The sequence below is a fragment of the Xenopus laevis genome, chromosome 6L, assembly GCF_017654675.1.
Source record: "Xenopus laevis strain J_2021 chromosome 6L, Xenopus_laevis_v10.1, whole genome shotgun sequence".
NCBI classification, from domain to species: Eukaryota; Metazoa; Chordata; class Amphibia; order Anura; family Pipidae; genus Xenopus; species Xenopus laevis.
Window position 1 is genome coordinate 42,765,459 of NC_054381.1, and position 27,061 is coordinate 42,792,519.

At 40.8% G+C, this 27,061-nt stretch overlaps 1 protein-coding gene across 2 annotated transcripts; it reads left to right on the forward strand.

Moving 5' to 3' along the window:
* Positions 1 to 23,976, forward strand: nfe2l3.L (nuclear factor, erythroid 2 like 3 L homeolog). 2 transcript variants are annotated; one of them, XM_018267398.2, is made up of 5 exons: positions 4 to 882; positions 14,587 to 14,763; positions 17,891 to 17,971; positions 20,765 to 20,872; positions 22,008 to 23,976. In XM_018267398.2, the coding sequence occupies exons 1-5, from the start codon at positions 349 to 351 to the stop codon at positions 23,253 to 23,255; spliced, it is 2,148 nt and encodes a 715-aa protein (XP_018122887.1). In that variant the 5' UTR covers positions 4 to 348; the 3' UTR covers positions 23,256 to 23,976. The 2 variants fall into 2 exon arrangements, with proteins under 2 accessions (XP_018122889.1, XP_018122887.1); XM_018267400.2 differs by lacking the exons at positions 14,587 to 14,763; positions 17,891 to 17,971 and having other exon boundaries at positions 1 to 882.
* Positions 23,977 to 27,061: the final 3,085 nt, after the last annotated feature.

Here is a 27,061-nt window from a genome sequence, read left to right on the forward strand (position 1 = left end):
CTCCTCCCCGTCCCTCTGCCGCCCGGCCTCCCGCCCTGTTAGTGGGAAGTGCAGCTATGCCCGGCATTGTGTGTGCGTGTTTGCGCTCTGATGCCTTTTGTGTCTCACTGCAGAGCAGTGGAGCAGCCGGCGTGCTCTTTTGTCTCCTTCCCAGCTAAGGGCACCTGCTAGCGCCGGCTGCTCCCACTGTCCCCGCTCTCCCGGCACAATCACATCAAACCCCTGCACTGCCAGTGGTTTCTTCTAAGGGATACTTGCCGATAACTGGGCGATACCAGCGGACACTTCCAGGGGGGGGGGGGCTGAGAAGTTTCCTCTGTTTCTCTCTCTGGACGCGGAGAGAATAAAATGAAGGATCTGAAGAAGTACTTGACAGAAGGTCTGCTCCAGTTCACAATCCTTTTGAGCTTGGTCGGTGTGAGGGTGGACTTTGACTTTTATTTGCCCCCCATTAGGGAGATTATCCAGGGCACCAGCTCCGCCTATTCTCAAATCCCCTTTCACAGTCTGAGGGACACTTGGGAGGGCTCCAGCCTGCACCCTAAAAGCCCAGACCTGGACTCCTTCTTCACTGCCAAGAGGTTGCTGGAGCAAGTGAGGGCACTGGGGGGAACACTGGTCCCAAGGACTGAAGTGAGCGCATGGCTGGTGCATGCTGACTCTGGAGATGCTGAGGAAGGTACATTCAGTACTGACCAAACGTTGCTCACTTCAGCTTCTAATGAGGAGAGCAGCAGCACCACTGACTCCCCTGCTAACAATCAAGAAGGCCCAAGCCAGCAGTCTTCAAGAAGCACACTGCCCCAGTGCCATGCAAGCCCACCCCAGCAGCAGCACATTGGTCCTGGGGCCTCCCAGACTTCATCTGATTTTACCAAAGAGGTAAATACAGCCAACAGCCAATCATTCTGCTCCTTTTAGAATAGTTAGAATTATGCACAGAGCCTGTGTTGAGGGGGGCCCAGAAGTGCTTACAGTTAATACTGGCCACATGTTATCTGTGGCCCCACTAGTCTTGCCACCTTTGCTGAGGCTAAACCGGAACACCAGAGGCGGAGCAGATAACATTGGGGGTGGGGCAGTGAGGTAGGAACAGGCATGATGACCTCAGAGGTGGGCACAATGATATTGGTGGAGTTATGACACCAGGGTAAGGTTATTGCATCACTTAAGATTAATATCCAGTTTTCTCAGTGTTTTAAAGTGTTGATGCCCAGTTCAAAACCCCTATCTCTTTCTATATTCTGCTTGATGATTAAGCCCCAATCCTTTATTTCAATGTATGAGATCTTTTATAAAGAAATCAGTTATCCAGAAAGCTCTGAAATACAGCAATGCTAATCATTTTTTTTAGTATCTTTAATAATAAGAAAGGTGAGTATCTTAGTATTTAAATGGCTTTTCATGTACAGTATTGGCCAGATTATTGTTCGGGTTTCATAAGGTTGAAAACCGCACCGAAAGTTCAGACCCGAACAGGCCTTACAAAAACCGAATTGTTTGTGTCAAAACCAAACAAGTGGCAACCCTAGGCCCGCACTGTGTATATATATTCTACTTATAGTTGTGCAAATCACATATTAATCTGGGCAGTGCTTGTATAGTTTCCTTAGCCTTGTTTCTACTGTCCGTATCTTCTTGTGCATGAGGTGCCATTGCCAACCAAATGCCAGTCAACCCACCCAGCTCCTACATCAATACACCAGATTTTCCCCACAGATGCACTTGTGTTGCGTAGGATGTTTGACTGGGGCACAGAATGCAGCTCTTTAGTAAATCAGGCCGACACTCTCAAAGTCAGAGCTGCAGTTATTGACTTAATGCTGTTGTGCATTTTTGTTAGAACATTAGTTCCTGTAAGCTGGCTTTATTTGTTTTTCACACTATTTTTATTATTTTGTATCCGCTGTACCAATGTAGGCTATGTGATCATATGTATATATATATTATATATATATATATATATATATATATGAGTTGTTGGGCAATACCAGGCCACAGTGTGTCTTATGCCTACCACACCCTATGCAGTTTTGCATTATACACCTTAAAAATGTAGAAATCAGCAGCAGATACTGAACTAACCTGTCTGGATTGTCCCTTGAATAAGAACATTCACGCTGTAATTACCTGCACACATTCTCTAGTTGCTTATTGCATGCACAAGGCACATTCTGGTACCAGAGATGACTGCCAGCGGGGCACATGGTTTTGCATGTAGATATATTGGGTGTAGCAGCATAGTGAACTTTGGGTTTCGTTTTCTCAGTTACTGCAGCACAATCACAGATGTATCAATCCATAGAAGGGGAAGTGTGAGAGTATTATGGTGAGAGGGTTTCAAAGTGAGACTGTTTATCCTTCCTTATGCAAGATTATAAAAATGACTAATATACAGTTGTTAATTAGAGATTTCCTGCATCCTCGCTTTTCATACTGTACGTCGTCCTCTCCTTTCCTTCTAACAGTACAGCCTCCAGATCAGGAAGCATCACACAGGCCGGATGTAAATAGGCTGAACTTCAGGTTGTTCAGTTGATTGGTCCATCAGATATAGTGCACTGATGACTATCTACTTGTTTGTTTGGGCCTGTGGCCTACGGTAAATGAGCAAGAGCTTCAGCTCCAATCACTACCATGTGCCGATGCTCCGTCCACCAAGATAAAAAAAAAAGCTTTGGCAGATAAGATTTTTGGATTGAACAGAGGCACTGTGATCTGATTGAACTGCAGGCTAGTCCCTCTGGGTTGCCATATCTGGACAGACAGTTGAGTAATATGATCAAAGTTGGCCAAATTGCAACTAAATATGGGAATATTTTGCCACTTTTTTTTAAAGAAAAATAAAAACTTTTAGTGGTATATGACTGTATTTCCTGTACATTTTCATTCTATGTGCTGGGGAAATCATTTGTATTGCTCCCTTCACACCCTCCTCTCCTTTGCCAATAAAGAGTGCAGCATTCAGATCAGGAAGTGAGTGTACAGAAGAAGCAGACCTTTACAAATGGGCTGCGGCTTAGTAGGCCATTTATTGTAAGAAATATTGCATTGATAATGTTTGGTGCATTTCAAGAACAGCATGCTTAGCAGCACTCCCTATTATGTACCTTTAGTATGTGCATGCAGGACAGTCCTTTGTAGTTGAGGGGTCTGGAGCAAGCTAGCCAGTGTGGGGCCCCCATATTTAAGGAGCCTGCGCTTTCACTTAGATTGTAAGCTCTACATGCAGGACCTCCTTTCTCTTGTCGCTCTTACATTTAGCACAGTGTAACTTTATTTTGAATTTATTTTATTTTTGTATTGACCCCGCTTGTTGTATAAGTGTATTGTTCTACTGTGCAGTATAGTGTGGGGTCCAGCAGGTCTGGACTGGGAGTCAAAAGAGGCCCTGGTGTTCCAAGTACACAGAGGCCCAAGCAGCCCCAGACCAGCCCAATATATAGTGACTGTCTATGGCAACTTAAAGCAGCCCCTCTGGCATTTGCCAGAACACACAGATTGGCAGTCCGGGCCTTGGGTCCAGGGTAGTTATTGCTATTTTTCACCCCCTATTGAAGTTTACTTTATTATGAATCTTTTTAATTGGTCTGTATTTTTTTTTCTAGTTTTTTAAGTATTTGTCTTCTGACTCTTTCCAGCTTTCAAATGGGACCGGGACAGAACCCATTTAAAAACAAATGCTCTATAATGCTACACATTTATTTTTATTGTTACTTTATATTACTCATTTTCTATTCAGTTCCTCTCCTATTCAAATTGAGGTCTTATTCATATCAATGGATGGTTGCTAGGGTATAGCAAACTGGAGAGCTGCTGTTGAAATTGCAAACTGGCGAGCAGCTAAATAAAAAGCAAAATAACTCAAAAATCACAAATAATAAAAACTTAAAACCAATTGCAAATTGGCTCAGAATATCACTCCCTGCACCATACTAAAAGTTAACTTAAAGGAGAACAACCCCATTAAAGGCCTGAATTTTCCATGACTTTTAACCACATTGGGGAAATTGTCAAGTTAAATTCTAAACATTACTGTTACTGTTACATTACTGTTTTTATGGAAAAATGTGTTGCAAGGACAAGTGCAATGCAACATTGTAGTCCTTTTGGACAAGGAAAGTTTACAGTACAGGGGTAATTCTCATACACTTCTAACATAGTCAAGCACAAGCATTCTACTTCATTCCAAAACATAAGTGCAGCCTGACTAAAGGGAACTAAGGTCACCCTCACTCACAGCACAGTAGCTGGTGACATTCTATGCAATATCCCTCCGCCTGTCATATGTACAGGACAGTCTGTACAAGAGGGGTACCCCCCTCAATTCTGGTTAGTCTGGTTATCCCTTATCAAATCTGGATTAGGTGGGCAAGCGCAATAGATGTATACGGTTCTTTGTGCATTAACTAGGAAAGCACAGAATCCTTAATTTTTGGATAATATTTTTTTAGCTGAGGACTGAATTCTTCGCATAATGGATCAGATTCAATTCACATAATGGGCCAGATACAATTAAAGGAACATTAACACCAAAGAGTGAAAGTGTTTTATAGGAATGACAATATAATGTACTGTTGCCCTGCACTGGTAAAGCTGGTGTGTTTGCTTCAGAAACACTACTATAGTTTATACAAATAAGTTGCTGCGTAGCCATGGGGGCAGCCATTCAAGCAAAGTATACACAGTAAATAACAGATAAGTTCTGAAGAATCACATTGTATACAACAGAGCTTATATGTTATCTGCTGTGTATCATGTGCCTTTTTTCAGCTTTGAATGGCTGCCCCCATGGTTGCACAGTAGCTTGTTTATATAAAGTATAGTTGTGTTTCTGAAACAAACATGTAACTTTTTCCAATGCAGCGCAACAGTATATTATATTTTCATTACTTTAAGACACATTCATTTTTTGGTGTTACAGTTCCTTTAAGTGAGAAAAAGGCTCATCACGTAAAAATTTAAGGACAAGATTCAGTTTGAGATGCCATTCAATTCAGTAATAGTTATCTCACAGTTTATCATGTGAAAACTCTAGTGAAGTCTGTGGGAAAAAAACTGGAATTTAATTTTTTCTCCTCTAATTGAATCTCGTCCATGATAAACCGTGAGATAACTTTTTCTCACTGAATTGAATCTGGCCCAATATTTGGCTGAATTCTGAACCATAATCTGCATATTACAATGTGACAAAATCAAATATTCCACAAAAGGAGATATTTGGCAGTATTCTTAAATGAAATTGTTGCTTTTGTGTACCGCTAGTAAACTTAGGGCAATATTTTTTTGGTGGAGGGGGGCAAATGAGGGTTGTAGGGCTCATCGGTACAGGCTGCCATGTTGTATAGTGCGCATAATGAGTTGACGTCACATGTATATGCATAACGAGCACTCATTAAGGGTATGCGTATGCCACAACATGGCCACCCATGCTGGGAGATCCATCCTAGTGCTGCATTTCAGAAACCTATAGAAAAGGGACCCCCATCCTTTGATCCTGGGAGGAGCAAAGTGTTTGGCCATTTGTAGCCCCTATGTCAGGGGTCCCCAACTTTTTTTACCCGTGAGCCACATTCAAAACTAAAATGAGTTTGTGAGCAACACAGGCATGCAAAAAGTTCCTAGGGTGCCAAATAAGGGCTGTGATTGGCTTTTTGGTGGCCCCTATGTGGACTGGCAGCGTACAGGAGGGTCAATAAAGCAGTACACCTGGTTTTTATGCAACCAAAACTTGCCTCCAAGTCAGGAATTCCAAACTAGGCATCTACTTTGAGGCCACTGGGAGCAACATCAAAGTTGTTAGAGAGCAACATGTTGCTCGCGAGCTACTGGTTGGGGATCACTGCCCTATGTGGACTGGCAGCCTACAGGAGGCTCTGTTTGGCAGTACACCTAGTTGTTATGCCACCAAAACTTGCCTCCAAGCCAGAAATTGAAAAAATAAGAACATCCAAGGAGTTGAAGAGCAACCTGTTGCTCACAAGCCACTGGTTGAGGATCACTACTATAGACGGCACTATTGTATTCAGTGCAATCATGCCAGCCAAGCAACTTGCATTTATTAGAAGCAGCCATGATTTTGCAAATTATCTGGTAGCCTTCCTTTAGCCAATCAATCAAACATGCATCTTTAAAACTTTAAATATTTGCAACTATAGGCATTGAACCTCTTATCCGGGAAGACAGTATAAACCTTTTTAGCAGTGAACAGATCAAGCTATAATTGAAATTGTTGAGCAAAGAAATATTTGTGGGAAGATAATTCTAATCCGCAAGTTCCCAAACCTGTTCACAGCTCCCACCAACAGGGCATGTTTGGTACATAGCCATACATCAACACAGGTGGATGACTCAGAATTACCCATCATGCATGCTTCTTGGTAAATATCCAGTAAACTTACAGTGATGGAAAATTAAGGCAGGTCTGAGAACAAAGAAAAACAGGAAAAAACACATACATTTCAAGTTCTACACTTCAAGCTCAAAACATTGTAGTGATTTATAGTTAAATGGTAACTAAAAGCTCACAAAATGAAAATATTAATTATGCATTTCAGTATTGGGACTGGTGTATAAGCCTAGAGTAACAGCAGCTCTCTTGACTTAAATATCTTTTTTTAGTTGTCACTTTTACCTAGGTAATCCTTTGATCTTAAACAGCTACAGACATATGCTTCTAGCAGAGCTGTGCAGCTATTTGTGTGCTCACACCATTCCTACCCCATAATGTAACTAATGCAAGGGACAGCTAAGCTCACAGGAGTTCGGGGAGTTATAGGGCACAGTTTGGATCGGGACGTCTTTGTTTTAGAAATGCATTAGCTTTGAACTGGAAAACCAGCATTACCACTGCAATTGTGCTCTGTTGTAGAAAAAACACAGGACAACTAATACTATACATAGTGAATGAGCGGAACATACTTTAGTATTTTTGCACCAAAATCTGCTCTGTGTGCCTGTGTGCAGTCCAATGGCATGCCTGTCACTTTGAATACACAAAGGAGCACATGAGAGTTGATCGGTTTTCTGTGTTTGCTTATAAAAGCAGGCGGAGAAAAGAGGATCCCACACCCCTGAGCCATAAGCCTTTGGGCTTCTGTTGTTATCTTGAATATGATTGTGCTGTGAAAAGGAATAATGTGTAGAGATGCATCACAATGTGTGTCCGTATATATTTGTTGAGGTTACTTTCTTTCCATGTCCCTCTTTGCTGCCTGGTTTTATATTTTGTATTTGTTGTGGCGTAATGACTTGTGCTGTCCTTGCCTGTCTTATTGATCCTTGATTTACCTGTCTTTGTCCTAATACTTGTTTTTCCTGTCCTTTTCTGAGTCATGCTTTTCACAACACCCACATATACTACTGCCATCCCCAGTCTTGAAAACGTGTCTAGCTGCTCCTTAACTGTAGCATTTAATTCCTGTGTTATGCAGGTATATTATTGAAAAGATTGAATTCATACGTAAGGACTGGGCTTCTACACTAATACAGCTGCAGAGGAGGTCAGAAACTGACCTTGCTGCTGTCAGCATGAGTAAGTGATACCACGTGAGTTGCAGTCCCACTCTGGGTTACTGCTGGTCTGTACTCCCAGTCTCTCTAGAGCCCATCAGAACAGTGCAGAGTAAAGATGGTCATATGCAGACTGGAAAAACTGGAGTTGGGACCGAGCTGAAGTGGAGGAACTCAATATAGCTATGGGACCTGTTCTCCAGAATGGAGGCAGCCATTCAACGATGAAAAAGGAGAAAAGTCACAGGATACATAGCAGATGAGCTCAGTAGTATACAATGGGATTCTTCAGGCCATATCTGTTATCTACTGTGTATCCTGTGTTTGAATGACTGCCCCATGGCTACACAGCAGCTTGTTTATATCAACCATAGTTGTTTTTCTGAAGCAAACATATCAGTTTTACCATTTCAGGGTAACAGCACAGTGATTTAAATCACTTTCAGGTTTTGGTATTACTGTTCCTTTAAGTCATTAGAGACGGTTAGGAATTGAGGGGATACTGTGAGCAGTGATGGGCCTTGTTAGAACATTGATCCACAATCTGCCTCTGTCGGCTGGATGATCACTCAGCTGCCCCATGTTGGTTTGCCTCTGACACATGGAGCAATGTGACTTCATAAGTACGGCTCATTCAAGCAGTGCCCATGAGAATATGCATGGACAAGCATATGTATAATAATACTTTCCCTTGTAGATTAGTGCAAATAAGTCCAGTGGCACACAGTATTTTCTCATAGATATGCCAACAGAGAAAACCACTCTCTTTTTCTGCTGGCATTGATTCTGATGTGTGCCACAGGCCTTAATCCTTGGGCTTTATAGTTTGCAGTGTTACGAACTGTAGATTTCTGTTTTTGACTTAAAAACGAGGACATTTCTCCTGTGGCCTAACAGGAAGACTGTGACTTTAATGGAAGCATCTGCCATCTGGTGAAAAGCAAGGATGTTGTGACTCTAGGTTTCACTATCTGACTGTAAATTCTGAGGTTATTACCCTGAACTCTAAACAAACAGCAAGCACTCACATATACACAGGGATATAACCACAAGAGTCACTCCTACAAGCATTCAATATATATATAATGTTTTGTGCAGTCACTAGCCTCACTATGTGATACATGCAGTTTTATCAGAGCCCAGATATGCAGCGTGGAAATAGGCCAGTGGGATCCTATATCAAGCGCGGGCAAATAATAGAAGATACAGTTCTGCCACTCAGCAGTATCTTAACCTGCACATACATACGGTACATGCAGGTGTGTGTGTATTTCATCTATACATACATTACATGGAAATTATTATTTTTAACTAGTTTGAATCAAATCTTGTATAGAAATTAGGGATGCACCGAATCCACTATTTTGTATCCTTTGTGAAAGATTTGGCCGAATATTGAACCGATTCTGAACCCTAATTTGCATATGCAAATCAGGAAGGGAAAAAATTATTTTCTTCCTTGTTTTGTGACGAAAAGTCACATGATTTTAAGGATTCCGATTTGGTTTGGCTAGGGACAAGGATTCGGCCAAATCCTGCTGAAAAAGAGTGAATCCTGGATTTGATGCATTTAGGGGATCTATGAATTTTCTCTGGAGAATGTGCATGCTTGTCTCAGGCAAACATATGGTAGTTTAAAGAGGTGGTTTGCACTCCAATTAACTTTTAATATGATTTCTTGTTTTTTTGGCTCTTGAATTATTTAGCTTTATGATCAGCTGCTCTCCCGGTTTGAAATTGTAGCAGCAATCTGGTTGCTAGGGTCAAATGAACCATAGTGACCAGGCCGTGATTTGAATAAGAGACTGGAAGATGAATAGAAGAGGGCCTGAATAGAAAAATGAGTAATAAAATGTAACAATAAAATTGTAGCCACACAGATCAATAGGTTTGCCTGCTGCGTTCAGTGACCCACTTTTGATAGCTAGAAAGAGCAAGAAGAGGAAGGCAAAAAATTAAAAACTATAAAAAAAAATAAAGAATGTGTTGTTAAAGCAATACTGACACGTTCCTATAAAAATCATAGGAACGTGTCATTATCAAGTAAATGCTGCACCCGTAATTGTTCCCCACAAAGCCCTCCCCAACGCTACCCTTAACACCCCGCAAACCCGTGTGCACCACTAACAGATCTTCCGCATTGCTTCAGTGACGCTGGGCTGGGGGTGGAGCTATCCTTCCATAGGCTGAATTCCTGTTTTCATTCGTAATCAGCCTATGGAAAGATCGTGCCGCCCCTAGCCCAGCCTCACTGAAACGGTTCAGAAGATCATTTAGCAGTGTCGGAGGGTCAGGTGAATGCAGGTTTGCGGGGGGGCTTTGAGGAAAATATTACGGGTGCAGTATTTACTTTACACTGACACGTTCCTATGATTTTTATAGGAACGTGTAAGGATCGCTTTAAGAATACACTATTCTATTAGTGATAGTGATGAGTTATAGACACGCGCCGCCCCTTCCCACCGATAATGTCACAAAAGGGGTGGGACGAGCAGGCGCAGCGTCTATAAAAGATAAACTCGGAAGCCAGCATTTGGCGGTGGCGAGAGTAGGAGAAGAGCTCAACCTGCCCAAGAAGAAGCATGCAAGGTTGGCCTGGACCCGAGGGTATCAGGCTGGCCGGCACATCACTATATTCTATATATTCTATAGTTAATTAAAGTTGAACTGCCGCTGTAACTCTTTTGCAGAGTGCTATCATGCAGAGACAGAATACTTTTGTGTATTATGTGACATACTATAGAAGTAGAATGGCTTGTCACTTGGAAACTTGGCAGTCTAGATTTCCAAAGTAAAAGTGCCTGACAAGCAAATGCACTAGTGCTTTCATTAGGATTCCATACAGAAAATAGGGGTAACTCCTGAGCTATTTACATTGTGTGTCAAAGCTCCTGAAATCTCCCCATGTGACCGTTGCCCTAAAGCTGGCCATAGACGCAAAGATCTGATCGTACGTATTGAGGATTCATACGATCTTCGAACCGTGTGTGGAGAGTCCCGACATTTTTCATCCGGCGGAGATCGGTCGTTTGGTTGATCGGACAGGTTAGAAAATTTCTGTCGGCTGCCGATAATATCTCTGCGTGTATTGCCGATCGTACGATTTTCAGTGGGAGACTGTCACTAGCTTTGGTTCGACATAGATATTATACGATTGCTGTCAGGGGCAAAACATTGCTGATCTGTTCTTTAACTAATCTGACTGTTAAGAGTTTGATCTGAATGGTTAGTGGCGGGAGATGGGAAAGTCCGATCGTACGATGATTCGCACGATCGGATCTATGCATCTATGGCCAGCTTAAGACATTAATTTGAACTGTTTGAAGTTTTTTTGAGAAGGTAACTGGATACCTTTTTTTTGTTTTTTGGCTTTATTTATGTGTCAGTTCCCAGCCCCAACGCCCCTAATACAAAAAAAGAGTCTGAGCTCTGTGGTTAATGACAGACAGACATCTGTCTCTCTGACACAGCAGCTGCCAAAGAATGCTTAACTGAACAATAGGCTTAGAATGCAATGTAACATCTGCTGTTCTTTAATCACGTGGGCCCCATGTTGAGCCAAACTCTTACCTACTTTGCAGGGATTCAGTTACTTTCCATAGTATTCCAGTAGATTCCCAGTATAACTTCTTGACCCCAGGTAATGAATAGTATTGTGCAGGATATCCACATGCTTCACATTATAAAGTACTACCTCACATCCTGGACCCAAAGAAAGCGGTGTATCCCTATTTCTAGCATGCTTTTATTGCCTAGCCAAATGATGACTTGATTTTTAAAAATTGTTTCCTTTTTCTCTGTAATAATAAAGCAGTAGATAGATGGTAACTAAGCTGCATGAATCCACACTGGTGGTAAAGCAATCCTATTGTGTTTATTTCATGTTTAAATTAATTGTAACAGACTTAAGGTAATAAAATCCAAATTACAAAAAGATCCCTTATCTGTAAATATCCCAGGTCACAAATTCAGGATAATAGATCCTATACCTGTATATGATATATATTCTGTATACTGTATGACAGACCATTTGTATATGAATACAGGCCTCAGTGTGTGTTTGTGTAGCTTGCATGAGCCATGGGCTTTATGCTCTTATGATCCATTGCTTGGTGGATTTATGATCCAGAACCACTGTGTTGGCCCAGGCGCAGGCACATGAAGTGGATTTTGGTGCTGAAATGTATACTCACACGTTTTAGTGCTGAAATCGTCTGTGTGTCTACACCTAGCCTTACAAGATGATTAAATCCCCAAAGAGTCAGAGTGTCTCTGTATGAATAGATTGGCGTCAAAGGAGATAGGTGGGCTGACCAGAACTTCACCTGTGTAGGACTACTTTGTTGGGGGTAACCCATACATCATTCCAATGCATAGTGAATAAATACCCCCTCTTTATAAAATATATGGATATTATAAGTTACCAAGGAGTTCCATGATATAAAAACCCCGAACTGCCTTCCCCTGCCTTCCCGCTGGCTAGAATGTAAATCGCCGGCAGGATGGCACTCGGATCGCTTCGTTTTCCGAAGTCGCCCAAAACTTCGGGCGACTTCGGAAAACGAAGCAATCCGAGTGCGTTTCGGGCGACTTCGGAAAACGAAGCGATCCGAGTGCCATCCCGCTGGTGATTTACATTCTAGCCAGCGGGAAGGCAGTTCGGGGAGATTAGTCGCCCTGAAGAAGAGGATATTTGTCGCCAGACGACTAATCTCCCTGAATCTGATCGTGTGTCTCTGCCCTTACTATGATAGAGAAATAAGAGTAATAATGCTTCACATGCTGTTAAAATAGGTGGGATTTCATGGGTACATTTTACTATTACTAGCTTCTCTGGATATTCTTGTGCAGGTAATGGACCTGTTATCCAGAATGCTCTGGATAGATCTTTCCGTAATTTGGATTTTTATACCTTAAGTCTACTAGAAAATCATGTAAACATTAAATAAACCCAATAGGCTGGTTTTGCTTCCAATGAGGATTAATTATATCTTAGTTTGGATCAAGTACAAGGTACTGTTTTATTAATACAGATAAATAAGGAAATAATTTTTTTTAATTATCTGGATAAAATGGAGTCTATGGGAGAGGGTCTTTCCTTTTGAGCTTTCTGGATAACGGATCCCATACCTGTACTAATGTACTAAATATATCAGTGTAACCGACCCTCATAATCGTACCTGTGCATCCACACACTGCCTTACCTTCCCCCCTTTGTGCAAATGAATGCACAATGCACACACAGCACTGCTTTTTGAAAAGCTAAAGATCTTTGTATTGTTTGCTAAAAAGCAAAAGCAGCTCAGATTTCCAGTATAAGGTGTCCAGCCCCATGATTTATTAATGGCAGTACTTTAAAATAACATTTTGCCTAATGCAAGGAATTCCAATTCTAATTAAATATACACATTTTCAATGGTTTTAGAGTTATTTGTCAATATATTTAAAAAATTATTCTCTGCCCTGTTGGTCCTGAATTGTGAAACAATGTAGCAGCTGATTAATAGACCTATGGAAATACTCAGTTGCAGTTACACTGACGGCTTTAAAACCGTTTGAATGAATGTAAAATGTAAAACTTTTCTATATCAGTTTTGTATTATCAATATTTTGTCTAAACAGTCTAAATTTGTCCACTGAAAAATCTCCTAAATCTCCTAAATTTTAATGACCTTCCTATGGCTGCACAAGCACAGTAAAAATCTACAATCAGCATTTACATCCATTGGGTGTTAATATGACTGCCTAATGTAAGTGGGAGACCTCATGTAATTATATCCTTTAAAGGACAAGGAAAGTTAAACTAAAGAAGTAGGCAGAAATGGTATACATTATGTTTTGAGCTTCTGTACCAGCCCAAGGCAACCACAGCCCTTTAGCAGTAAAGATCGGTGTCTCCAAAGATGCCCCAGTAGCTCCCCATCTTCTTTTCTGCTGATTCACTGCACATGCTCTGTGCTGCTGTCACTTACTGAGCGTAGGGACCCACTCACAATATACAGTACACATAGAATATAAATGTCACAATATCAGGCTGATTAGTAATTAATACAGATAATTACTACAGGGCAGCACAGAAACCAGTGCAATTAGCATCAGAATTTAATAATCAGCCTTGTAGCATCAGCTTATATGACAGGCCAACCTCATTTTCTGCTTGATAATTTGCAACAACCCCTAAGCTTAGCTTCTCAACAGCTGCTCAGAGCCCACTGAGCATGTGAGTGTCACAGACACTTTCCAAGATGGTGACCCCCTGTGACAAGTCTGAAGTCCTGGATCATTGCTGCTATTGACAAGCTGAAACTTTAGGCTGGTGCAATATGTTCAGTATGTAAAATATGGCATTTGTAGCCACATTCATTTTTAGGGTTTAGTTGTCCTTTAAATCTAATCATCTTATATTGTATCCTATCAGACCAGTCCTCTTATATTGTATCCTTCCTCTTATATTGTACCCTATAAAACCAGTTCTCTTATATTGTATCCTATCAGACCAGTCCTCTTATATTGTATCCTTCCGCTTATATTGTTCCCTATAAGATCAGTCCTCTTGTACTATACCCTATTAAACCAGTCATTTTATATTGTACCCTATGAGACCAGTCCTCTTATATTGGATCCTATGAGACCAGTCCTCTTATATTGCATCCTTCCTCTTATATTGTTTCCTTCCTCTTATACTATACCCTATAAGACCATTCCTCTTGTACTGTACCCTATAAGACCAGTCATTTTATATTGTATCCTTATCAGATCAGTCCTCTTATATTGTATCCTTCCTCTTATATTGTATCCTTCCTCTTATACTGTACCCTATAAGACCAGTCCACTGATATTGTATCTTGTAAGACCAATCCTGTTATATTGTATCCTATGAGACATCTTAGCCTACTGTTTAAGGTCAGCTTTGTCTTCTCGAGTGGGGGGCAGAACGTTAGCTCTAAAGAGGGTTAGGTGCCTTTATTGGCTGTTAAATTAGGGTCCTGGCAGTTGCCAACTTCAGATATATGTGTATATGCTAATGCCCTCTGTTCAGCAACTGAAATGTAGATATGTTCTTTTACAAACTAGAAACAAGAAGAGAAGCTGGGTTGCTGTCCAAGCACCTATGATTACAACTATGTGCATAGTGAGTCTGGGAAAACCGAACTAGATGAAGATGTGGCACAAGACAACATTGAGGAACATACTTCAGTAAGGGACAGCAGTGATATTGAACTAAGTGACAACAATAACCAGAGAATAGAGGTAAGAAAGGAAGGGGATTCCGTGGTAGACAAAGTACCAACATGTCATATAAGTCTGTACAACTGGATGAAAATAGAAATTGAATTGGTATAAATGTTAGGGAAGGATTTTGTGAATGGGACATATGCAGCCCCATGGGTACACTGACTTCATATTGAAAGGGAGGTCTCACATGTAGGGGTAAGGGTGTCTTCCACTGTTTCTGCAATCTCCCTAGGGCTTTATTAAAGGGATATTGTCATGGAAAAACTTTTTTATTTTATTTTTTTTTTCCAAATGCCCCAGTTAATAGTGCTGCTCCAGCAGACTTCTGCACTGAAATCCATTTTTCAAAAGAGCAACCAGATTTTTTCATATTTAATTTTGAAATCTAAAATGGTGCTAGACATATTGTCCGTTTTTCAGGTGCCCCCAGTCATGTGACTTGTGCTCTGATAACTGTTTATTACTGTACTGCAAGTTGGAGTAATATCAACCTCTTCCCTTCCCTACCCAGCAGCCCATCAGCAGAACAATGGAAAGGCAACCATATAACAACTCCCTGGTAGATCTAAGAACAGGACTCAATAACAAAAATCCATGTCCCACTGCGACATTTTCTGTTACATTGAGGTTATTACAACTAAAAGAAATTTTGTACTGTAGAATGAATTACTTGCAGTGTAAACAGTATAATTTAGGAATAAAAACAACACCATAAAAATCATGACAGAATCTTGTTGAAACTGTGGAAGAGACCATTAGAGCCCCATTTAGTTAGAAATAATGCTTAAAGTGATACTGACACTAAAAATTATATTTCAAAATATTAACCTACATGAAAAGTTACCTATAGGTAGGGTTGCCACCTTTTCTAAAAAAAATTTTACCGGCCAATGGGGGGGTGGGAACAAAAATGGGCGGTTGTGATGGTAAAAGGGGGTGGGGTCATGCACAGTGCCGCAATAGGGGGCGGAGCAACACTCGCGATGGACAGAAACCTTTAAAAAATGGTAAGTACTGTGTGAATTGGGGGCGGGCAACTACATTGCCGGTAAATTTGTAAGGAATTGTTCCTTGCAGTTCCTAAACCTGACTGTCTCAACTCAGTTAGAGTTTCTAATGCTAACAGACTCCTGCACACAGGGCCGCCATTAGAAATCACGGGGCCCCGGACAACAACATTTTTGGGGCCCCCTGGGCCCCGCCCACACTGACGACCAAGCTCCACCCCATATCCCGCCCACTCCACATCGCAGTTAAAAGACCACACAGACATCAGCGCTAAGAAAGTAACCCCCCCCACACACACAAGTTGTAAAAAACCATTGGTGGCAGGGGCCCCCTTATAAGTTAAAAAAAACTTGGGGCCCCAACAAAAAAAAATGTAAAAAAAACTAAAAAATAAACAAACATTGGTGGCAGGGGCCCCCTTATAAGTTAAAAACAAATTGGGGCCCCAAAAAAAAATTTGAAAAAAAAAAAAATGGTGGCAGGGGCCCCCTTACAAGTTAAAAACAAATTGGGGCCCCAAAAAAAATTTGAAAAAAAAATAATTTTTTTTGAAAAAAAAAAAACATTGGCGGCAGGGGCCCCCTTTTAAGTTAAAAACAAATTGGGGCCCCAAAAAAAAATTTGAAAAAAAATAATTTTTTTTTGAAAAAAAAAAAAAACTGGTGGCAGGGGCCCCCTTACAAGTTAAAAAAATTTAGGGCCACCAAAAAGAAAATTAATTTTTTTTAAAAAAAAACAATGGTGGCAAGGGGCCCCTTACGAGTTAAAAAAAAAATTGGGGCCCCAAAAAAAAAGTTTTAAAAAAAAGATTGGTGGCAGGGGCCTATAGAATATTGGTGGCCAGGGGATTAAAAAAAAACAAAAAAAAACAAAGTAGGATTGAACTCATGGCTTCAGTACTTCAACTTCGCCTCCTTTCGTGACTTCGGGTCTTTTCACCGCTTCAGGACTTCAATTTCGGCTGTTTTCGTGACTTCGGGTCTTTGCGATGCTTCAGGACTTCGGCTTCGGCTGTTTTCGTGACTTCGGGTCTTTTCGGCGCTTCGTGACTTCGGCTTTTTCCGTGACTTCGGGTCTTTTCGGCGCATCGGCTTCGGCTTTTCGGCACTTCCGCAAGAGGCAAGACGTACGGCTCGGGCGCTCGTAAGGGGGGCCCGGATCTTCATAAAATGCAGCGCTGCCGGGCCCCCCTTCATGCCCGGGCCCGGTACGCTTGTCCCCCCTGTCCCCCCCTGATGGCGGCCCTGCCTGCACAAATATGGCAGCCCCTCATGGGGAAGAAATTGGGTAAGAAAGGTAATGTAAAAGCATCAGGCAGATACTGTTATGGCAAAATTATAAATAGCATTCAAAGATAATGTTATGATAGATATTAAAAAAAGTTTATTTTCTGGTGTCAGTATCTCTTTAATATTGCTATGCCCTTTCCAACAGGGAACATCTGAATCTATCCCCTTTTTGGCCTACTTTTTTTTTACCATAGCACCACAAAGTGCCTGCACAGTGTGGTACTAAATGATGTTGTTTCTTGGTGTGAAACTTATACTCAGATTGTGTGAGATATGGCAGGGGCATTTATCATCAGGGCATTAGTTCCCCTTGGAATTCCTCAAGGGCACATTCATTTATGCATGTGTTTTCTTTCTCTTTGTTGATTTAATTTAGAGATAAATATTTCTGTTTTAAGATTGTTTTGTGTCTGGATATAATCTATAACAATAAAGAAAGATGATCGATGAATAGATTTATGGATAAGATGTACACAGTGTTAGTCGACAGGCAGCCATGATTTATTTTACAGCGCTGCAGCACTTGGGTTCCCATGCCAGCAAAGTTGTGGTGAATAGATGTGCAGCTGTTTGCCTTTCTGTGCCCATCCCCCTACAGTGGGGGTGGAAGAATATAATAGAAAATGAGGTTTATGCTTGGGATCTCCAATATAAGAGCATCAAGGGAATCTTTGGCAGAAGTCATTAGGGCTACAAGTTTGATATATTCTCCAGTGTAGATTTAGAATAGCCATACAGTAACAGAAGGGGGCGCTATACTGTAGCATGGACGGGTTTGTTAGGTATGGGTAATATGGGCAGTAACTGCACTGATTTTTGTTCTTTCCATCGTCTGTATCCTACAGATCGACAGGAGCACAACAGAGCCATCCCTGTTTTTTGAAGAATTTATTCAGCTGCTAGCTCAAACAGAAAATACACTTGAGGTAACAGAACTGTAATGATCTCTTTTTGAGTTCTTGTCTATGACACGATATTCTAGTTTCATATGAAATGAATGATCAGTTACTCTTGTTGCACATGGCAATTACATGATAACCAAAGGTTAGAGACAAAGGTTATTTTCTATTTACTGATTAGAAGATGATCTGACCCAGCAGCAGGGCTGTATCTACAGTAAGTCCAGTGACACCCTAGACACCGGACCTAACTGCGCCCCCAGCTTGCGGAAGTGATGTCACACACAACTGCTACATATGAAGTCACTTCTGACAAATCTTGTCTGGTGATCCCGCACCCCCTCCCCCATCTCTGCCCCCGGATTTACACAGGTAGTCTCTGGCCGTGGCTGGGGAGGTTATTTTAATTGTACTTTATAATTGCATTATATAGGCACTCGAGGGCTGCCCCCAAAGCTGCCACACTAGGCACAGACAATCAGGTTCCTACAGTATATATAAATACAGCCCTGCCCAGCAGTGAATGTGATCTGTGTCTCCAATGTGCTGCTTCTGTCTGCTGTTATACCACTGGATCTGCTTCTATTTAACATGTGAAAACAATCCTTGTGCACCTTAAAGCATTAGGGTTTATTTACACCCCCATAGTTGCGGTCCCCACAATTTCGCCATAGTCAGTTAAGCGTAGAAACCACTTTTATTAAAGGTGCTTGTGTCAAAACGCACTCTTTGCACTTCTGTATAATTATGCTCCTAATTCCTTTCTGCCATCCGTTCCAAATGAAGTGCTGCTGTGCCTATTGAAGCTAACACCACCCCCCGACCAGACAGTAACTCTTGGTACACTGGCACTTAAAGTATTGGACACAGATGTCACTCACATGACGAACACTGGAAATTAAGCCAGACGGACTTCAGCTCAATTGCATCCATTGTACAATTTAGAGGGTTATTTATTGAAGTCTGAATGTTAAAAACTCGACAAATTTAAATTTTTTGGGATTTATTAAAGCCCGATGCTGCAAAAAGTCCAAATCCGAAAATCTGTCATCTCAGACCTGTCGAGGTTGTATTTAAGTCAATGGGAGAGGTCCCTATCCTATTTGGAAGTGTCTGTGCTGGAATTAGCCCGAAAATCCGACTATTTTGGGCAAAAATCTGGCTTTTCAGGAAAAAGCCCCCAAAAATCGTACGATTAGGGAAAAACTCTGAAAATATTGTACGATTCGAGTTCTTGCTCGATTTTCTCGAGTTTGTCCCAGATCTAATTAAATCATGCTTTTTTTAATAATAAATAAGGTCCAATTGTGGATTCTAGTTTGGTTGGACTTTTTTTTTTATTGATATAAATTGATAAATAAGACCCTTAATGTAAGCGCAGTTGCTTTAATTTGGTCAAATCGGGCACAACTGTGTCAGGCACAGCTCAATTGCATCAAGCACATTGCCTCTTTGTGACTGCAATGAATGGAAAACTGAAGTGAATTTGAAGAAGCTGTATAATTTGTGGTGAAAAAGCCATGGGGATTGCCTTTAAAATGACACACTGCTCTTGAGGACGAAAATTATTGTATGTGTGCATTTATGAGACCTAGTGGAATGGTAAATGGGGTGACTTCTAGTTTTTCCATGAAATCACTGGCAAGCTCCAGGTGTGGTGTAAATTCTCAGTGCTGTGTTGCAGAGTGATGAGCGCTAGTGATGAGTGTATTGACACCTATTCTACCTGTTTCCTACCCTAATCTACCTGGACCCAACCCATACCTGATCCGACTTGCCATGCCATCATCACTTTTCTACCCTCACCAAACCTGCCAATAGCTGATGTTACAAGAGTCGTGAGGCAGGGGGAAGTATATAAATAAAAGCTGGTGGAGAGGCAAAGGAGGAATGCCGAAGGTGATGGTATACACTGGGGATGGGCAGGGACATATGCAGAATCAGGCCCACCACCTGCTAGAAAAGCATTGCACAAAACCCACCCAACGGTTGTCTTTAGAACCATGAGGGGGAATGTAATTAACAGTCGCAAGCGTTATTTAAAATGGCGTCTTTGTGAATGTTTTGCACTGCTCACAATGTAAAATCAGTTGCTGGCAAATATTACAATGAGCATTTTTGCTAAACAAAGGTTTCGTTTTAACACCTGCTCTGGAGTTTCGTTGCAAAAAAGGTTTTGTGATTGTGAGATAGTATTAGATCCTCTGTGAACTTTCGTAAAAACTATTTGCAATGAAGTCATTGAGGTCTTTAATCAGTCAAAAAGGACACAAACATGGTCGCTAATGTTCACAAGCAACTTTGTGCAGGTTTTTTTTGTGCTAGTGAAACATTACTTTTTACATCTGCTTTCCTTCAGAACAGAGCAGTTCCTTCTATTTAATGTCCAACATTTGGTCAGGGTCCCCCTTAGCTCATAGCAAGGTTACAGATACATAAAACCCTGCTTTATCAGCCATTCAGCCTTGGTTCCAAAAATATCTATGGCAGCAAATATGTATTACTAATGATTGTTGTGTAACAGTAACAGGAATCCTAGTGTGTAACTGCTGGATAATAAGGTGGGGGCAGAACTGTAGCCGACGTGCACAGTGGGGATGCTTCACTTATTTCCTTGCTGCTTGTCTCAGGGTAGGCAGATATAGATATGGAACTGTACTTGACATAAATGAGACATTTCTTTTGTTTGCCGAATGTCAGTAACTTTGAAATGAAGACAGAAAATAAGCCAGGTTACAAAATGATACACTTACCTATATTCAGTGCTGTCTTTATTGACTGTAAAATAAAAATAGTGCATATGGTCTCTTTCTTTTATAGGGTACAAATGAGAATGAACCTAACGCTACACAACCAGCTTACCGAATCCCTCAGGGAAACTCAGTGGGCGAGCTATGGCAGGATTTCTTCTCTCTACCCGATTTAAATGTAAGTAACTTATTGTCATCCTTAATGTTCAGGCATTGAGAGAATCCCCACTTCAGCCAGTCAGCGCAACAAGTCAGTAGCTAAAATACTTTTATGCAAGGAAATGTGTACATACATGAACACACACAGGCAAATTAATATCAAGTAACACATCGCAGAAGTACTCCATTTTCAATAAATGCTGCCTCAGCAACAAATGTACTCAGTATATATATAGCAATGTCATCAAAGGGAATGTTTTCAATTTATACACATCTGGGTAGGTGCAGAGAGTCCGAGTGGATTTTAGCACCTAATCTGCTTTGTGTCTCTGCACAAGGCTGACACTGCCCCTCTCAGAGCTGAGGCCAGCAGATCAGCTGATACTTGGCCTGCATTTATACACAGGCCAAGAGTCAGCCCCATCTGGCCTTAGCATAGCCAGACAGCAGCCTTGCTTCATTTGCCAGCATCTTATAGAATGGTTAGTCACAACCTTCCAAATATGCTCTTGTAGCCCTCCTGTTGTGTTTTAATCGTCTAACGAGATTTCAGAAGGCATATTATACTGACCTATTCAGCTTGCAAAACCAGATCCTAGAACTTTAGTGTATATTTCTCCCAGAGCATTGTGCCCAGCAAGCAGGGCATCCAGAAGGTTTTTTTTACCTGTATTACCACTATTTGGTAGGGATGCTCTGAAGCCAGGATTTGGTTTGGGATTCGGGCCTTTTTCAGCATCGAACCGAATCTTAATCCAACAAATCATGTGACTTTTCATCTCCCCCCCACCAATTTACATATACAAATTAGTGTTCTGTTCAGTATTCAGCCAAATCTTTCACAAAGGATTCGGCCAATCCTAAAATAGTGGATTCGGTGCATCCCTATTTGGATATTAACAAGAAACCAAATACAGGTAAAAATATTTGGATAACCTTATAAAATACAGTACAACCCCCATTTTACTTTTTTCAGGAGACCAAAATAAAATGGTGTAAAATCAGGGAAAATATAAAATCAGGGAAATAATGCATAATATATAGGCGGTATCACAAAAAAACGTAAATGAGGGAAAGCTTAAAATTAAGGGAAGTAAAATTGAGTTTTTACTGTATAAAACTCCATTTAGTGATCAATTTTTTTTTATTATCAGAGTACACTGGAAGATATACAGCCTGTTTCAAATGTCAGCAGTCCTAGAAATTCCTCAACACAGAATGCCGATGATTTTGGAGAGATGCTCAGCCGAGATGTGAGTTTGCAAGAAGTTATGTTCCCTTCAAACCTTTCATCGAGGAGAGACGAGAATTTGGCCCAGAGATCAGAACCCTTTTCACAGTCAGATTCAAGTACCAGCTCAGAAGGAAGTTTAAACCCAGCTAACCTGGCCCAGTTCATTCAATCTACTGACAACAGCACTAGAAATTTAACAACACATGATCTCCTTTCTGGCATTGATGATAATGTGTTTGACGAGATAAATCTGATGTCTTTAGCCCTCGAAGAAGGTTTTGATCCCTTAGAAGTTTCTCAGCTATTTGAAGAGCCAGATTCTGACTCCGGGCTTTCTTTAAATTCAAGCCATAGCCCAACGTCAGCCAGTATTTCAGATTCTTCATCTGTCTCTTTTGGTGAAGATGAAGGTGCAGCAGGGTACAGCAGTGATTCAGAGAGTGTACTGTACGGTGGCCTGGAAGGAGCTGTTGGTAGCAGCTGGCCAGAGGTTAATAAATTCTGCCGCCTGGACTATGAGCAGAACTCAGACTACTGTGACAATGTAACTATGCACAACGTACATCACAATCACACATACAATCAGTTATCTAGCCAATTAGAAGCAGTTGATGATTATCATTACAGCTTGTCAGCAAAACAGGGCAAGTTAAGCAGCCAGTGTGTCAGTGGCATGGATAAGAACCTCAGTCGTGATGAACGGAGAGCGAAATCCCTAAGAATTCCATTTTCAGTCGACGAGATTGTGAGCATGCCCGTGGAGATGTTCAATAATATGTTATCCAAGCACTGTCTTACTGAGTCCCAGGTAACAGTTATACGGGATATCAGACGCAGAGGCAAAAATAAAGTGGCTGCTCAGAACTGCCGCAAGCGCAAACTTGACGTCATTCTAAACCTCGATGATGATGTGTGTCAGCTGAAGGCCCGCAAGGAAAAGCTGCTGAAAGAGCGGGCCCAGTGCAGCAAATCCACGAGTCACATGAAGCAGAAGCTTAATGATCTTTATCGGGATGTGTTTAGCAAACTAAGAGATGAACAGGGGCGGCCTGTGAATCCAAGCCTGTATGCGCTGCACTGTAACAGCGATGGCAGCATCATGGTTGTCCCTCGGAGGTTATTTAAATCAGAACAAAAGCAGGATATGCAGAAAGAAAAGAAGAAATGAGCCATTCTGAACACTTGGACTGCGTTAAAACGTTTAATGGTTACAGAAAATAAACCTAGAGGTAATATAAACAAATGGTTATTGGATGAGAGTTGGACATTTTTTATTATTATATTTTGACTTTATAAACACTGGACTTCCAGAAATAACGGACATGATAAGTTATGAGCATGATAACGGAACAGACAATAAATCTCCTATAGCCCTATCTCCGCACATATGGAATAGCTGCTTTTCCTGGTCGAATACAGCACTAAACGTAACAGTCAATTCCGAGTGTACAGTAGTGTCTGCATGGAAATACTGCCTATAGGATTAGTGATGCAGCTTCATTGCCTTCCTGTGGGTGTTACTGACGTGTAGGTTATGAGGCCTAGACACACTGCTTTTATACGTTTCACCGAACATTATAGGTAGATGTTCTACAACTAGAAATCCAATTTTCTGGTAAAATTGGAATATTAAGGCATACGATAAATTGAAATCTGGCAAGTTTTTTTTCTTGTTGTTGCCAACTTAATTGAAAATGACTGTTGATTTATAAAGTGACCTTAGATTTAGTCTCTTGCACTGGAGCACATTGCCCTAGCTTTACATTTTCTTCTTTCCTTTGGCTCAAGTTTGTTGTGGTGTGTGTTTTTAATTTATATATGTATCTATACAGGTATGGGACCTGTTATCCAGAATGCACGGGGCCCTGGGGTTTTCCAGATAACCGATCTTTCCGTAATTTGGATCTTCACGTCTACTAGAAAATCATGTAAACATTAAATAAACCCAATGGTTTTGCTTCCAATAAGGATTAATTATATCTTAGTTTGAATCAAGTACAAGGTTCTGTTTTATTATTACAGAGAAAAAGGAAATCATTCTTAAAAAATTTGGATTATTTTATTATAATGAAGTCTATGGTAGACAGCCTCTCCGTAATTTGGAGCATTCTGTATAACGGGTTTCCGGATAATGTATGCCATACCTTTTAAAAGCTTTAAATTATGCTTTTGTACTTATTTTTTAACTTCATACCCTGTTTTTTTTTTTTTTAAATGGTCCTGGTGGCTAATCATAGATAATCATATATGTTAGACTATTGTATTGAGCAATCTGGAGTTGCTGCTTTTATATTTTTACATAATTTCTCCAGGAAACAGGCTAGCCCTTTACATCATTTTCATCGGGGGGGGTTTTTTTTATGTTTTTTTTTTTTAACCAAAACCATATCTGGTATAGAGACTGATGTAATTTGAATTAATGCTGCAAGACAATACACCTGTTTTCAAATACCTGCCTTCATTGTTTTGTAAAAGGGATGGTTGGGTGGTCATTACGGTAAAATAAATGATCATACATTTTCAGACTGGTTGGTATTAGTATGAAAAGAGGGAAATCATTTAAGTTTGTATATCTTGTATAAAGTGTCCTTGGGTCTTCGGAGAGCATTATTGACACACTGCTATTTTACTCCAAATATTGAACCTTCTTCCGTTTTACTGGACTCCAGTTGGCTGAAAACTAATTTTATGAGAAAAGAAAGGTATTGTCATGTCGCTCTGCTTAAAGGAGAATTCAGCACTTTAGAAAAAAAAACCCTGATTTGTTTTGACTGTTTTTAATTCCTTTAAGAATCAGATCCACGCAGAAAAGCACCAGACCAGAATTTAACTCTGACCAATACATCTGCCAACAAAACCTCCCTTGCTTTGGTTTTTTCATAGTTTGGCTACCAAAATGTTTCTTTCTGTGTTGATGAAGATTACTTTCCTACAGTCTGAATAGAGTGTCCTGAAGTGTCAATTCCTTGCATTATTTATATTAAAGGGCTTGCCCACCAGATTTCAAAGGAGAATTCAACCCTTTAACAAAAAAAACCCGTACCCCCACCCCACGTAGACCCCCCTCCTCTCCAGCCTAGCCCCCACCCCTGGGGAAATGCCCCTAACTTTTTACTTACCCCTTGGTGCAGATTCAAGCATCGGAGTTCACCGCAGCCATCTTCTGGGTCTTCGTGTCTTCTGGCGCTTCGGCAATTTCCGTCCATTTCAGCGCATGTGAAACTGCGCATGCGCCACTTCACCGATCTCCGTTTCAGCTTACCGAAGACCTGGAAGATGGCTGCCGTGAACTGTGATCCCTGAATCTGCGCCGAGGGGTAAATAAAACGTTTGGGGCATTTCCCCTGGGGGATGGGGGGTTAATGAGGCTGGAGGGAGGGGGGTCTATGTGGGGTGGGGGGTAGGGAATTTTTGCGAAAGGGTTGGATTCTCCTTTAAAGCGCCCCTAAAACATTGCAGGAACATTGCATTAAAATGAAAGCAATAAACCGTATCAGCAGGAGTTATGATAAACTGGATAATCTTTCATGATTTGTTACACAATGGAAAAGATTATACTTTAAAGAAAAATACAGAAAATAATAACTCAGCCCTCAAACATGATTGCAGTAAGTAAATTCTGACCCTTTGATTTCATGGGCATATTTTGCAACAATCCCCATTCCTCTGGGTGATGGTTTATGGGACGGCATGTTTTGTCACCTGCCCTTTGGGGTGTATTTTTTTTCTTGCATTGGAGACAAACATCACCGGTGATGTTGCCCATAGCAACCAATCAGCAATTCGATTTGAACATTCACCTACAAGTTAGAAAACAAAAACAAAGATCTGATTGGTTGATATGGGAAACATCACCGGTGATGTTTGCTCCAGTGTGGGTGACAAAATTGATGTAAGCTATACATCAGGGGTGTTAAAACATATGCATTATGTAGCAGCCTGAAGTTGCCTTGCAAAGGATGAATAAGCGGAAGAAGAGTATGGCTCTGTAGTACTTGCTGAAAAGTATCCCAGGCTGACGCAGTTGTCTGCTAACAGGAGCACTGTTATATCAAGTGAGTACAAACACTGGGGGTGCCTAGCATTTGATTTTTACCTTTCATTATCCTTTAAAGGGGCTGTAAAACCTGATGCACTGCTTAACCAAACGTTACTCAGTTGTTGCTGGACTACAAATCCCAGAATAATGTAACATATTATAAAGGTTGGGGCATGCTGGGATCTGTAGTCCAGCCACATCGGGGTTGCATAATAAAACTTTTCCCCACATCTCCATAGTCAGCCACTGCTTTAAAATGCAAAAAAATCCTCCAATGAGAATCCCAGTTGACCTGTATCAATCTGGCTCCATGTTCTTTGTTCCTGCAACTGGAGTTGGAAAATTAAAGCAGAGTTTCCCAACACTGAACAAGTCTGTCCTTTATCCCTATGTCTGATTCCAGTGTAATATAATGAAGAATAAATGACATAATTTTCTCTATATGTAAGATAACAGCAAGATGCCTGACATGGTGCTGGGAATCAGCATTCTCATTGGCCATTAATAATGACGTTTTAGATCTGTAGAATTCTTACTGGTGAATCTTCTTGCATCAATAATTACGTTTTTCTGCAACTTCTATAGAAATCTAGGGGGGAGTTCTGGGATGGCGTCATGGCTGGGATTACAACCCATTTAAAGTACGTTACATTCTCAGTAAGAAACACAATATCATATATATTTATAGGGAATTCAGAAAAAAGAAACATTTATGAAGAATCCAGGGTGGATGAATACTACTTTGTTCTCAAAAATACCAAACCACAACTTGTTGGAATTAAAAGGCTGATTTACGAAGCACGGGATTTTATGATGGTTACGTCTCAAAATACTGGTCCTTTCAGGTCTCCAAAACTCTTTTACGTGTTGGAACAATTTCTTAATTCTCTGTTATTTACATTGTGTTAATTTTAAGAGAAGGTTCATGATTTCCT